Genomic DNA, 14,439 nt, shown 5'->3' on the forward strand with positions numbered 1-14,439 from the left:
AAGTAGAACAAACATCAAGTCAGATAAAAAAATTGAGAACTTTATCCAATGATGAACAACAAGCCATATACAACATGCTACAACAGGAAAGTGTCCGTGGAAAAAAAAAAAAAAAAAAAAAAAAAGGTGACAAGATCGGTGGCATCACAATTTTTCGGTATCTATACGAATCGTTCAACGTATTTGGAAACAATCAGTTAACGGTGGAACCCATGCTAATGTATCTCATAAAAAGACGAGAAATTGTGGTCGAAAGAGAATTCAGATTAACTATGATCAAATTTGTGAAATTCCTTTACATCGTCGGACAACTCTTGATTCTTTAGCTTGTTCGTTGAACATGAAAAAGAGCACGTTGTTTAGGCTTCTTAAGTCGGGGGAAATACCGCGACATTCCAATGCTATAAAACCATTTTTAACGGAGGAGAATAAGAGATCTCGATTGCAATTTTGTTTGTCAATGCTGGAGGGTGATAGCATGCCGCATGACCCCATTTTTACTGGTACGTTTAATGTTGTTCACATTGATGAAAAATGGTTTCAGATGACGAAAAGATCAGAGAATTACTACTTGTTACCAGATGAAGAAGATCCGCTACACACTTGTAAAGGCAAAAACTCCATTGGAAAAGTGATGTTTTTAGATGTTGTAGCTCGTCCGAGGTTTGATGCACAAGGAAATGAAACGTTCTCCGGAAAAATTGGAATATTTCCTTTAGTTACACGAGAACCAGCGTAAATAGAGTTGCGGGCACGTTGGAGACAAAGCCAATACCCTCAGTAAATAGAGATGTTATAAGGCATATTTGATTGAAAAGGTTCTACTTGCAATCAAGGAAAAATGGCCGATAGAGGATTCGAGTTATCCAATATTCATTCAACAAGACAATGCTAGAACGTATATTGATCGTACCGATGAAGAATTTTGTCGAGCAGCTGCACAAGATGGATTTGATATTCGTTTGATGTCTCAACCTCCAAATTCTCCAGATTTAAATGTTTTGGATCTTGGATTTTTTCGTGCTATTCAATCTTTGCAGTACAAGGAGCATGTTAAAACTGTTGATGAGCTTGTTATTGCCGTCGAAAAATCATTTCAAGCTTTTCCGGTGACAAAATCCAATCGTATATTTTTAACATTGCAATCGTGCATGATAGAAATTATGCAAGCAAAAGGTTCTAAGAAGTACAAAATTCCGCATATTAAGAAAGCTATGTTGGAAAAGTCAGAACAACTTCCTACTCAGTTGAAATGTGATCCCGGATTAGTACAAGAAATTCTTAATTATCTTAGTTAATTTTTTTTTAGCCCATGTCTACTGTGACTAATATATAGTCATATTTATGCAGTTATAAATTTAATGATTACTTTAAATTTCACGTGATATAACTTTTTTTTTCAATCTCAGTTAAAAAAAATTAAAAATAAAAATAATATGCCAATGAATAAGGGTTATGAAATCACTCATTTTAGAATCGTAAAAAAACAAATCTAATACTTAAAAACAAGTACTCCAAACAAATAAAGATTATATATATATATATATATATATATATATATATATATTCCTCAAAAGCTTCATCTCTTTCTTCGGGAAATTTGTTTAAATCGAATCCACGATCTGCAAGTCTATTTAAATCAAAATTTGCTACCACTTTATGTTTTGGAATAACGATCGTTAAAGCTTCAACATTTAAATTCTTTGAATCTTGACCAAAATCTGAGTCTTCATTTTCTTCAGCTTTCTCTTCAAAACCTAATGAATCATCATTTTTTATGTTGTCAATATCCATTTTTATTTGTCACTCTTCATGTGAGAGAAGTTAAATAGAATTAGTATTGATCATGCATATATGTCTTTTTATTAAACCTTGTGAGTGGAGTGTGTTGGAAAATAAAATAAATAAAAATTGGAGCTAGTTATATTTGCAATTAATAATAAAGAGAGACAGAGAGTGGGGGAAATTAAGAGACAAAAAGAGGTAATTGGAACGTAGCTTTCATTTTCATAACCGTGTGGGTAGTTTGCATTAGGGGTATTGGTGGAAATTATTTAATTAATGCATCATTGGAATTATAAAACGACAGAAAATATGAAAAAAAAAATAGTTTCTCCAAAGTGATAGACAATTGAAACGGAGGGAGTATGAGAACACACAGGATATCCAAGACTATTCTAGTGATAGAATCCCCGACTACAATGCACAGACCTCCCACTAGATTTCGGATTGCACAAATACTGGCCCTTGGGGCGGTCCTCGGTGGAACTCAGGGACATGTCACGATACAACTGGTCCTCTAGTGAAGTCACGGTGATGTCTAGGTCTTAAGGACTAATGGTGTACAACTATACCCTAGAGATCTCTACTCGATTATTGAGAACCACTTAGAGATTTCTAGGGTGAGGGAGTTCAGTGAACTCGTCAACTTACGAGCAACCACTTATGCATGCCGATATCACAATACCGTTTACTGATGAGACGCAATACACACACACTAAGTGTTAGTCTCTTAATGGGAAAGACCGATATCCTCGTTGGTGGAGTAACCCTTCGACTAGGAAGACGTTTAAGAGTTATAATACTTACGTAAATATCTCACTTTCCAAAAGATCAATTACAGCTACTTCTAATAACTGTAAGGACTATATCGATGTTTGAACAAGGGACAAAGATATAGAATGCCAAGGTTTTTTATTATTAATACGAAAACAGATTATTTATTACAAGAATAAATGGGAAGACCAGAACCACAAGTTGGCTTGCTGATCACCTATGCTAACACACTGGACATGGAAAATTATCCAACTGCATGGCATGGGAGCTTTTCGAGGAAAAAACATAAACCCACAATTATTCTCGAAGCAGTGGCTTCATCTGAAACTTGGATATGGCATGCATTCTTTGGGGGTACCCGGTTCACAAAATGTTATCACTGTCTTGGGTCGTTCACCCTTGTTCGACAACCTTGTTCAGCGAATTTCCCCAAGACCTTACTATCAGGTAAATGAAAAAGATCACTACATGGCATACTATCTTTGCTGATGGCATATACCCACAATGTGGTAAGTTAATTCAATCCATTAAGCAGCCGAGAACACATCAAGAACAGTTGTTCTAAAAAATGCAAGAAGCATACTGCAAGGATATTGAACGAGCTTTTGGAATTCTTCAAGCCCGATTTGCCATAGTGAAGTAGTCTGAAAGAGGGTGGGATCCGAAGGACCTAAGAAATATTATGATGACATGTATCGTACTCCACAATATGATTGTGGAAGACGAATGAGATGAATACGCTGATGCTGAGTCAGATGACGATGACAACAACACAGCCACATCTCGTAGAGCTCGTGCCAACAGTTATGATAGAAATGAGCAATTAGATTTAAACCCAAGAACAAGCGGCATATCCATAGGTGATTATATGAGACGTCGTCACACAATGCAATCGGTTGAAGTAAATCGTAACCTTCAGTGGGATTTAATAGCTCATGTGTTGGCAAGACACAATGGAAATATGTAATAATTTTACTTTAGTTTTTATTTAAAAATTAAGTGTTTGGTTTTATTAAAATTATGTTGTTATTTAAAATTTATAATAAAAAGTAAAATAATCGTATTTGTTGTTTTTTCTAATTTTTACAATTATAAAAGAAATATATTAAAAAATAAAACAAAATAAAACCAAATAAAGAAATAAAATAAAACCAAATAAAGAAACAAAATAAAATAATAATAAAATTACGAACAAAGATATAATTTAAAACGAAATAAAAAAATAAAAGAAAAGAAACGAAAAAAATATATTAAAAGTATTTATTTACAAAGTGTTGATTGTATTGAAATTATGTCATATTAAATTATTTTAGTAAATAAATGAAATAAAATAAAATAATGATATAATATAAAAAATAAATACAAAAGAAAAAGAAAATAAAAAATGATAAATTTGACATGTAAAGGAGAGAAAAGAGAAAAGAAAAAAAAGAAAAAAGAAGAAGACAAACAAGCGTATAACAAAGAAAAAAGAATAAAGACACTAGAAAAGGAAGAAAAAAGGGGCCCCACCCTCCCGATATATATATATATATATATATATATATATATATATATATATATATATATATATATATATATATATATATATATATATATATATATATATATAGAGAGAGAGAGAGAGAGAGAGAGAGAGAGAGAGAGAGAGAGAGAGAGAGAGAGAGAGAGAGAGAGAGAGAGAGAGGGAGAGGGAGAGGGAGAGGGAGAGGGAGAGGGAGAGGGAGAGAGAGAGAGATTATAATTATAATTATTAAAGGACTAAAGGTAGAACTTTAGTGGACATATTTATGTGACTCTAATATGTCTCGGATAAGTTTTTTAAAGTGAATTGTTAATGTCGTAGTGGACCACCAACCGATTTTAAACAATTGGCCTCATATTCTAACAATGTAAAAAATGTTTAAAATATTATCGGTCACAACCCCAAATTCCACCTCACACTTTCACAACACCAAATTACATTTCACACTTCATAACTCCCCCACCCCCACCCCCACCTAAAAGTAAATAATTAAGTTAAGGATTGTGAAAATGGGGAGGCAATAGAGGTGGAAAAATCCTTCATTGCAAGAATAATAAAAAAGAAAAAATACGTGAAAGAGGAGGATGAACACGAGGGAAATGAGGAGTACTCGTCGGTGCAACGAGGAGTAAAAAATGAAGAAAAAAAGGTTTTGAGGGATCACGATACAGTTACACCTAACAACAATAAGATATTAATTCAAATCAATCAAGATTTTCACTGTAGTGAAATTTGGTCTACTTACTTAACATTTGACGGTGGATACACATTAATTTAAATTGTATAAACTAATATAATATGATAACTGAATTCTTTGTTTTGATTTAGTTAAGTGGACTATATACATTATGAGATATAATAATATAATATAAAGTTTTCGATGTGAGAATGGGATCAAATCCATCTTTTATGGATAATGAATGCACCACTGATTCCGAACATTTAAAAAGGGTCAACATGTTACTAATAAGCAAAGAAATATACGAAAAATAAAAACAAATAAAAAACTGGAACGTATTTTCTATTGCAATTAAATCATATTAAATTCTATATTTCCATAAAAAATGTCTACTACAAATTTGCAATCCATCACCGGTGTTTACGCTCTATTATTCAATAATATGTATATAAATATATATTCAAGTATTTTTCTGAATCTGTAACGAAATTGGTGGCATGTTTTTCGGAATCCAATAAACTCTGTAAAAAGCACGAGAACCACACATATTTTCTACACTCAATCACTTGCAAAGAACAAAAGATGCAAACAAGTATATATGGCCTATTTAATTTACTCAATTTTCACTTATTTTGTGTGTTTCTCTTGCCTACTAAATGGATCGACGACGACGACGCCAGTGGTGGCGATGGTGAAGACCGTCCATCTGAGCGGCAAGCAACTCGAACGAATCTAATGAATTCGGTGACGCAATCTTGCATCGCCTCTTTCGCATGGTCGGCCATCTTTGCGTGGGCCAGGAAATAAAGCCCATTTATAAGGATGGCGTTTAGTGATGTACCTGTACTTGTCGGCTTCACGTTTAAACGGTCGTTAGTAATTCAAAATGCGGATATTTATGTAGAGGATATACGTGGATCCCCGTAGCTGCGAAACCTAAATGTTGTATTCAAGGGGTCAATTAGACACAATGTTTTTTTCGAGGGGGTCGATAATATTAAATAATTGATGAGAGGATTTGTTTTCGTATCAGATCGTAGATCATTGAGAACTGGTGGGGGCCATGGCCCCCTATAGTTTTTATATTGGCTCCGCCACTCAAAGTGTATAATAGCGAAGAAAACTATGATTGAGTTGTGTGATTTTGTTTATACGCCGCAGGTCTATTTAAAGGATGGAGAAAGTAAATGCGACCGACTTTTTAGGTGAGCGGATCAGGATAACATTAATGTATTTATATTGAAATATTTAATGTGTTCTTATCCGTTCAATTTTTGAATTTATTTTTCTTTACATAAATGGGCTACATATATGATGATATAGTATAACACAAATAATTGAACGTTGACCTAATATTATATTTCCCAACCGAATATCCCTTACTTAAAAATATATGCATTTCGTATGTTACCGTAAAAGGTATACAAATATGGATATGTAGAGGAAAAAAGGAATAAATGTGCCATTAGTTGTGTTGTGAAACAATTTTCTATGGAAAATTACATTACATTATTAATTTGGTCGTCTTCATACAAAGTTTTATTTTTCATATAATAAAATATACGCATAACGGCATGATGGGCCTAGTTAAAAGGCGAAAAATTGTAATTCATGAAAACTCCATGTTCAAGCTTACGTATTAGGGCATCTCCAAGGTTAGATTCTAAAAACCGGAATGCTATATCTACATTAGCTGATGAACGGTGCTATAGCAACTTAGTTTTTATTATCCTGATCCAACCATATCATCTATATTTTATCATTTTATTATATTGTATTACTTATTTTTTATTTGATTATAATTGATATTTATAAGTACTATATATGATATCTTATATATAATCAGTGTTTTAAAAGTCGGCCGAGGCGGGCGATTAATCGATCTCCGAGGCGGAGGCGGTCCCTAACCTTTACGATTTTAGTGTAAAGGTTTGAGAAATCGTTTTTTTTTCCTGTAAGGCGGCTTTAGGCGGTCTGAGGCGGTCAAATTTTTAAGGCGGGTCAAACTCGGTGGCAAAAATCGGCCAAAAATCGGTCAAAAATCGTTTTTTTTATAAAATTCAAAATAAAAGTTTGGATTTTAATCAAAAAAAATATGAGTTTAGGCTTTATTTTGTTTATGTTAACTGTTATTGTTAAAAACTTAATTATGTATGCCAGGAATGTTCAAGAATAAATGTAAATTCGATAAAATTGTGTTTTCATTTATATTTTATAAGGATATTTATGTATTATGATCTTATTATTATTAAACTTTTATAATGTTATGAGGATATATACATGATGGAGATATAACTATGTATAAATATCTTTTTATATATGTTTTGAGTATTTATAAATAATATCTAGAAATATATTATATTAAATTTTAAAAACCGATATATCCTTGATTAATCACCGCCGCAACGACTAATCGTGAGTCGGTGCCTGGCCATCTCCGACCCCATTACCGCTTTTTACAACCTTGTATATAATATAACAACTAATAGGTATTCATTCAATAAATACTTACAACAACAACAACAACAACAACAACAACAACAACAACAACAACAACAACAACAACAACAACAACAACAACAACAACAACAACAACAACAACAACAACAAAATCAACAACAACAACAACAACAACAACAACAACAACAACAACAACAACAACAAAAAAACAACAACAACAACAACAACAACAACAACAACAACAACAACAACAACAACAACAACAACAACAACAACAACAACAACAACAACAACAACAACAACAACAACAACAACAACAACAACAACAACAACAACAATAATATTATTAATGATTAGCTGTTGATGGATCAAATAACTTCTCCACTTTTGAGTAGCTATGATAATATCTAGGAATTCCTTTTCATAGACAGCGAGGCCTAAAATCCTATGTCCCAATGCTTTGCTCAAATAATCTGTAGGATGCTTATCTTGCATAAGAGTTACACCTAATCCAGTGTAGCAAGCATCAGTTTCAACCATAAAGACCTTAGTGAAGCCTGGAAGTTGGAGAACATGAGCAGTGGACATGGCAGTTTTGAGTTTGGAGAAAGCTTCATCTACTAGAGGAGACCACTTAAAGTTACCTTTCTTGGCCAAGTCAGTTAAGGGTTTTGCAATGAGACCATATCCATGAACAACTGTCTATAATATCCAGATAGGCCAAGAAAACCCCTCAAGACTTTAACAAATTTAGATTGGGGCCATTGGACCATAGCTTGAATATTATCTGGATCAGAAGCTACAATCCCTTCCCCAATGAAATGGCCCAAGTGGTCAATTTGGAGTTGTCCAAATGCAAATTTAGAAGCTTTGGCAAGGAGTTGATTAGAAATGAGTAGGTCAAAAACTAAGAAGAGATGAATTTGGTGTATTTCCATGGAAGGGCTACATATGAGAATGTCATCAAAGATAACTAGGACCAACGTTTGAAGGAAAATCTTGAAGATAGAGTTCATGAAGGATTGGAAGGTGCCTTGTGCGTTGGTGAGGCCAAATGGCATGACCTTAATCCATAAAGGCCAGATGCTGTTCCAAATGTTGTTTTGGGAATGTCAGGTGGATGTAGTCAAACTTGGTGATAACCTGCTCTTAGATCATTCTTAGAAAAGATTCTGGCATCACTTAATTCATATAACAGGTCACTGGCAAGAGGAATTGAGAAGCTATCTTTAATAGTTAGGGAGTTGAGCTTCCTATAATCAACACAGAAGCGCCATGTACCATCTATTTTCTTGACCAAGATAACAGTTAAGGAGAAAGGGCTATTACTATGTTGAATAATTCCAGATTCCATCATTTTCTGGACTAATTTTTCAATCTCTAAATGTTGGAGATACGGATATCTGTAAGGGTGTTGCTTGACAGGATCAGTACCAGGTTTCAAGGAAATTTGATGATCATGTGGTCTGTTTCGACGTAGAGTTTTGGGCTCAACAAAAATAGAACTGTAACCTTGAGCTTTATGAGTAGCACACTTTTTGTCATCTTGAGCTCCTGGCATCATAAAAATCATTCCAAAGAAAGAAAGATCTAGCAGCTTGATTGCCATTCATCATTTGAACCTTAGCACTGTAGTCTATTCCCTTGAATTTTACTCTCTTGCCTCCCCTTTAGAATTCAAACATTTTCAAGCTGAAATCCACCAATGTGCGTCGTAGCTTACTCAGTAGATCAATCCCTATGACCATATCACAGCCTCCAAAAGGCAACAATCTCATTCATGCACTAAACATGCAATTCCCTACATCCCAAACAAATTTAGAGCATTTGAAGTTGCATGATAGATTTCTGCCTTCTCCTACTGTAACAAACATAGGGTTAGTTGTCTCTATCTCCCATCCCAATCGTTTAGCACTACTAGGATTGAGGAAGGTGTGAGTACTTTCAGTATCCACCAGTATAGTCAGTGTTTGTTACTCACTATTGCCACTACTTCCTTAGTATCTGGTGCTACTTGTATTGGGAATCGGACACGTGTACGCAGCGGAAAAAAAATTATATGGAAAACATATTTTACATATAGTCACGTGCACAATTTAACAATCAATTGCGTACCTTATTATTTCCAGCGCAAATTAAAATACATATATGCATAACAACTACTTTGCTCTTAATTAAAAGAATTAGCATGCTCGCATTAAATCAAGAATCATGCATATAAATAATTTCATAAATCATTCAAGAAAAAACCATATAAAAAATATTAACAGATAATTAATCACATGAATTAATATAATTAGGTGCAAACGGATCCGATTTTACCTATCGAAGCGTGAGGAAAACTTTCGGATGCAAAGCAAACTGCCACGGAAACCAATCCGTGCAGTCGAGAAAAACAGCGGCGGAGCGATGGTATCAGACGCGCGAGGCAGCGGCGGCGTGTGCAGTTCATGCGCTGTCTTCAAGCGGCGCGTGCGGGCGCGTGCTACGGCCAGGTCGCGGCGATATGACTCATTTGTCTTCCTTCTCTCGGATTTCACCTTGTATACGGAATTCTACAATCACGTGGCACTAGACATGCAAAAGTTAGAACAAACGGAAAAAAAGATAAAGAAAATGACCTACTAATTTAACGGTGACGACAAATGGGGCCGACTACCGGCGACGGCAACGGCGGACCGGCGATGGAGCAGCGGGCGCGACCTTGTTCGAGTGCGGGACCGGCTAAGGTTTCTTTTGTTTATGCAAGACCTATAAATCTTGTATTTATAGTGTCTTGTGTACAAACCCTAACAGGCTTAAGTTGGACCCGACCCAATAACTTAAGACCGTTAGTCTTTCTCTGCTCGTTTTTCATAAACCAATGATCAAAAAATTATAACGATTACATTTTCGGAATCACTGAAATTTCTATTGGGAATCGTGCACGTGCACACAGCGGAAAACGAATTTTTTGATATAAAAAATGAATTTAACATATAATCACGTCCACAATTTTAGCAGTTAATTGTGTACGTTATCGTTATGTCATAAATACAAACATATATATATATATATATATATATATATATATATATATATATATATATATATATAATTTGTAATCATAAATCATGTAAATAACAACATTCTAATTAATCATATTAATCTAATGTATCAATTATTATCGGATCCGAAATTACCTCTTGAAGCGTGAGGCTGACTCTCGGAATCGAAGCAAACTGCCACGGAAACCAATCCGTGCAGTTTGGATGAGCAGCACTGACGAACGCGCGGGGCAGCGGCGGTGCGTGGAGATCACATACTGTCTTCAGGCAGCGCGCGAGGGTCCGTGTGGCGGCGGGGTCGCGGTGATTCGACTCCTTCGTCTTCCTCCTCTCGAATTTTACATATTATACTGAATTCAACTGATACGTGGCACTAGACACGCAAAAGTCAGTTGAAACGGAAGAATAGAGCAAGGAAAGAGGCTACCGAATATCGGGACAGCGCGTGAGGGCCGAATTCCGGCGACTGCGGCGGCGAACTGGCGGAGGAGGACAACGGCCGTGAGTGTGGAGCGGCTAGGGTTTTCTCTTGTGTGTAAGCACTATAAATATTTTTCCCTTTGTAGGATAACTTGGTCATTTTCCCTTTTAAGTCAGGATTCACAAGTTTGTAGTGATTTCACGTCGTCCAAAGTGAACAATCCTTCACTAACAAATTCGTTCATCATTTATGATTATTTATTATAATAATAAATGAAAGACTGTGACACCCCTCTTTGGATTACCCTTATTATATGTAATCTCAGCGGAATACTTTTTTTAAAATGATTATTATGGATATAAATTTACGTAAAAAAAGTTGTTTTTAAATCAGAGGGGGAGAGGTCAGCCTATACTAAAACCTAATCAATTAATTAACACAAATACATACTACATGCAATACTAGAAAATAACTAGGTATGATGGACCTAGTGAAAATTCGGACAGATTCAGTGCAGAAACATTAAAAATTAATTCCTCTTAAACTAATCAAGAAAATAACCCCAATATAAAACCATACCATCTACCATGTGTCTAAATCACTCAGTTAAAACAGTTTTGAAAGATGCTTGACCATTTGGGAGAAATAAATAAAATGGCACATTCACTCTATTTAAAATCCAGAACAAGGGAGGGAGTTTTGAAAATTCATAATAAATTCCTCACTAACCCAAAAACTACAACATTTTACCCCAACGCAGAAAACTAAGTGTAAAATATTTTTCAAGTAGAAACAAGACATTTGAGTGAGTAAAACTCCAGTTATAACAAAAAACACAAGACTGGCCCTGTTTTAGTGCAGTAGTGAGAAATAATTCATAACTATATAAATACTTACCCAATTCATGCAAAAGACCTATAAAAATGATGAGAACAGAGACATACAGAGACTCCTAAAATTTCATGGTTTTTGAATCAGAGAATCTACATGAAAACAATTTCCAAACATCGAGACAAGACACGAAGAAGTTACTACCCTAAAAGCGTGCATGCATATAGATAGTAAAATTCGCTTTCGTTTACAAAATACTACGGATTACCGATTAAATATCCAAAATGGGGTAATCCTAATTACTATTACACATATTGTCTTTTAATAATTTCCACCGATCGGAGCAAGCGATCGGTAGAAAATACCTAAAACCGTATCAAAAGTCTTTACAAGCATATTATACAAATAAAACCACATAATTAAATTAAGAGCCAACACAATCCACAACCCCTCGATACGATCTTCTCCCGATTCTCAACTTCACTCCTCGGGCTCCAAATCGGGTATACCCAGTGTTCTAAATATCGGTTGTGGCAGCCGATATATCGGCCGCCATATCGGTGGCGGGCATAAACCTTTACGATATTTGTGTGGCGGTTTTGAAAATCAGTTTTTTGATGGTGAGGCGGTCCGAGGCGGTTTGTGGCGGTCTGTGGCGGGTCAAACCAATATATCGGGTCAAACTTCGAGCGATATATCGGAAAAATATTTTTTTTTTAATTTTTTTTATTTATTTTTTATTACAAGGAAAATATGGTGTTTATCTTTATTTTTATTTGTTTTTTTCAATTCCAACCCATTATATCTTTCAATCAAACCCAAACTCATCGACTCCGTAAGAAGAACCTGGCCTAAAAACAAAAACATTTAGAACGATGAGGAGAGAATCAAGTTCTAAATGTTAAATTTTTGTTATGTGATTAAATTATATAAACGATGAGGAGAGAATCAAGTTTAATTTTTTTTATACGTTTTAAGTATTAACAAATAATATTTAGAAATATATTACACTAAATCTAAAACCAATTTATTTCCGATATATCTCCGATTAATCACCGCCACACCAATTTATCGTGTGGCGGTCCCTAACCGCCTCGGATCTGATAACCGATATTTAGAACCTTGGGTATACCTACAAACACACAACACCTATATGAGCCTTTGAGGACTCAATGAGAATCTTGAAGTATTATCGAATACACATAACACATAGAGCATACATACATATATATATATATATATATATATATATATATATATATATATATATATATATATATATATATATATATATATATATATATATATATATATATCTTATACATAGACATTCAACATAAAATAAAGCAATCATATACTTCCCTTTTTCGTCGGAGTTCTTCATCACATAATTGTCACACGCACTCATAAATTCCCACTTTTATAACCCTATGATCCCAAGACCGTAGAGTGAGAATATCCCACCTTTATAACCCTATGCCATGATACATATTGAAGATTATAGAATGAGAATCTCCCACCTTTATAACCCTACGATCCCAAGACTATAGAGTGAGATTTTCCCACCTATATCTTCAACACCATAATGAGATATGAAAAATCATCGGGAATTCCTTTGGAAGAACCAATCTAAGTTCCCGATAAATAACCTCATAGTTTACGAATCCGTCTATCTACGTGGAATCAAACCACCCTTAGGCCCTACGGTAACGACTCGTCGTACTCCGGTTATTTACCGTAACCTCGAAAGACTTTCCAACATATTTTACCTTTTTTAAAAATCATGAAACTAATGCACGCACACATGCACCCATCTACTTACCCTTTTCTCATCCTCACACCCAATGATCAACACATAAACAAGCAAGAGCACATAGCAAAGCACAATTAAAATTTCACATAGTCATTTAGGCATCAAAATATAATCCATAATCAAATACAACAAATAGCCGAAATCTTAACATGCAAAGACAATCTATATCAAAAGTTCATTAAATCTAACATTTTGCAAGAATAAAGTTCAAGACTTTCATCTTTATATTTATTCAACTAAATTCACTAGATCTACACATGCAAGGGTCTTTTAAATCAAATTAGCACAATTTCTTAGTTCTTTCATCATTTTTCATAGAAAACACTAGATCTTAACATGCAAGACTTTAGATCAACCATCAATCACTAGATCTTACACATGCAAGATCTTGGATCAACAATCAATCACTAGATCTTAACATGCAAGGCCTTAAAACAACAAGTAAACACTAGATTAACACATGCAAGATACCAAATAAACCAAAGAAACAATTTATGCATTTTTACCCAAAAAATCGAAAGTTTCATAGTTAGGCCGAAAAATCAATTTCTTTTCATAAATCAACAATCAAACACTAGAATAACACATGCAAGCTACTAATTAAGACAAATAAGCAATTTAAGCAATTTTTCCCAAATTTTTGAAAAACTCATAGTTAAGCCAAAAATCAATTTGTTTTCACAAATCAACAATCAAACACTAGATACATGCAAGCTACTAATTAAGCCAAATAAGCAATTTAAGCAATTTTCCTCAAATTTTTGAAAAACTTATTGTTAAGCCAAAAATCAATTTATTTTCACAAATCAACAATCAAACACTAGATTAACACATGCAAGCTACTAATTAAGCCAAATACGCAATTTACGCAATTTTCCCCAAATTTTCGAAAAACTCATAAAACTTCAAGAACAAAGTTATCTTTTCAAAACACTAACATGCAATCATCATCTAAGCCATATAATCACATAATATGCAGGAATCAACAAATAAATCACATAAAACCAGAAAATACTAGTGGTGTTGCATGTTTGAGCAAGAATTCAAGAATTCTCACCTCTACTCTTTGGGGGAAGGATTTGTTAGCTCTTTTCTCTCTAATACAAG

The 14,439-nt window shown here is 34.3% G+C and overlaps 1 protein-coding gene across 1 annotated transcript; it reads left to right on the forward strand.

Annotated features, from left to right (window-relative positions):
• Positions 1–340: 340 nt before the first annotated feature.
• On the forward strand, positions 341–1,298 carry LOC148770558 (uncharacterized). Its single transcript, XM_088817904.1, has 2 exons — positions 341–718; positions 819–1,298. The coding sequence occupies exons 1-2, from the start codon at positions 341–343 to the stop codon at positions 1,296–1,298; spliced, it is 858 nt and encodes a 285-aa protein (XP_088674030.1).
• Positions 1,299–14,439: the final 13,141 nt, after the last annotated feature.

Source organism: Erythranthe guttata, chromosome 5, assembly GCF_056151865.1.
Source record: "Erythranthe guttata isolate IM_541 chromosome 5, IM_541, whole genome shotgun sequence".
Taxonomy (NCBI): domain Eukaryota; kingdom Viridiplantae; phylum Streptophyta; class Magnoliopsida; order Lamiales; family Phrymaceae; genus Erythranthe; species Erythranthe guttata.

Excerpts from the sequence above, each read along its gene's own strand:
- LOC148770558 (XM_088817904.1), top strand. The coding sequence starts at position 341 with ATGAAAAAGAGCACGTTGTTTAGGCTTCTTAAGTCGGGGGAAATACCG. Across the intron at positions 719-818 it reads AAATTGGAATATTTCCTTTA|GTTCTACTTGCAATCAAGGA; the intron begins GTTACACGAGAA and ends TTGATTGAAAAG.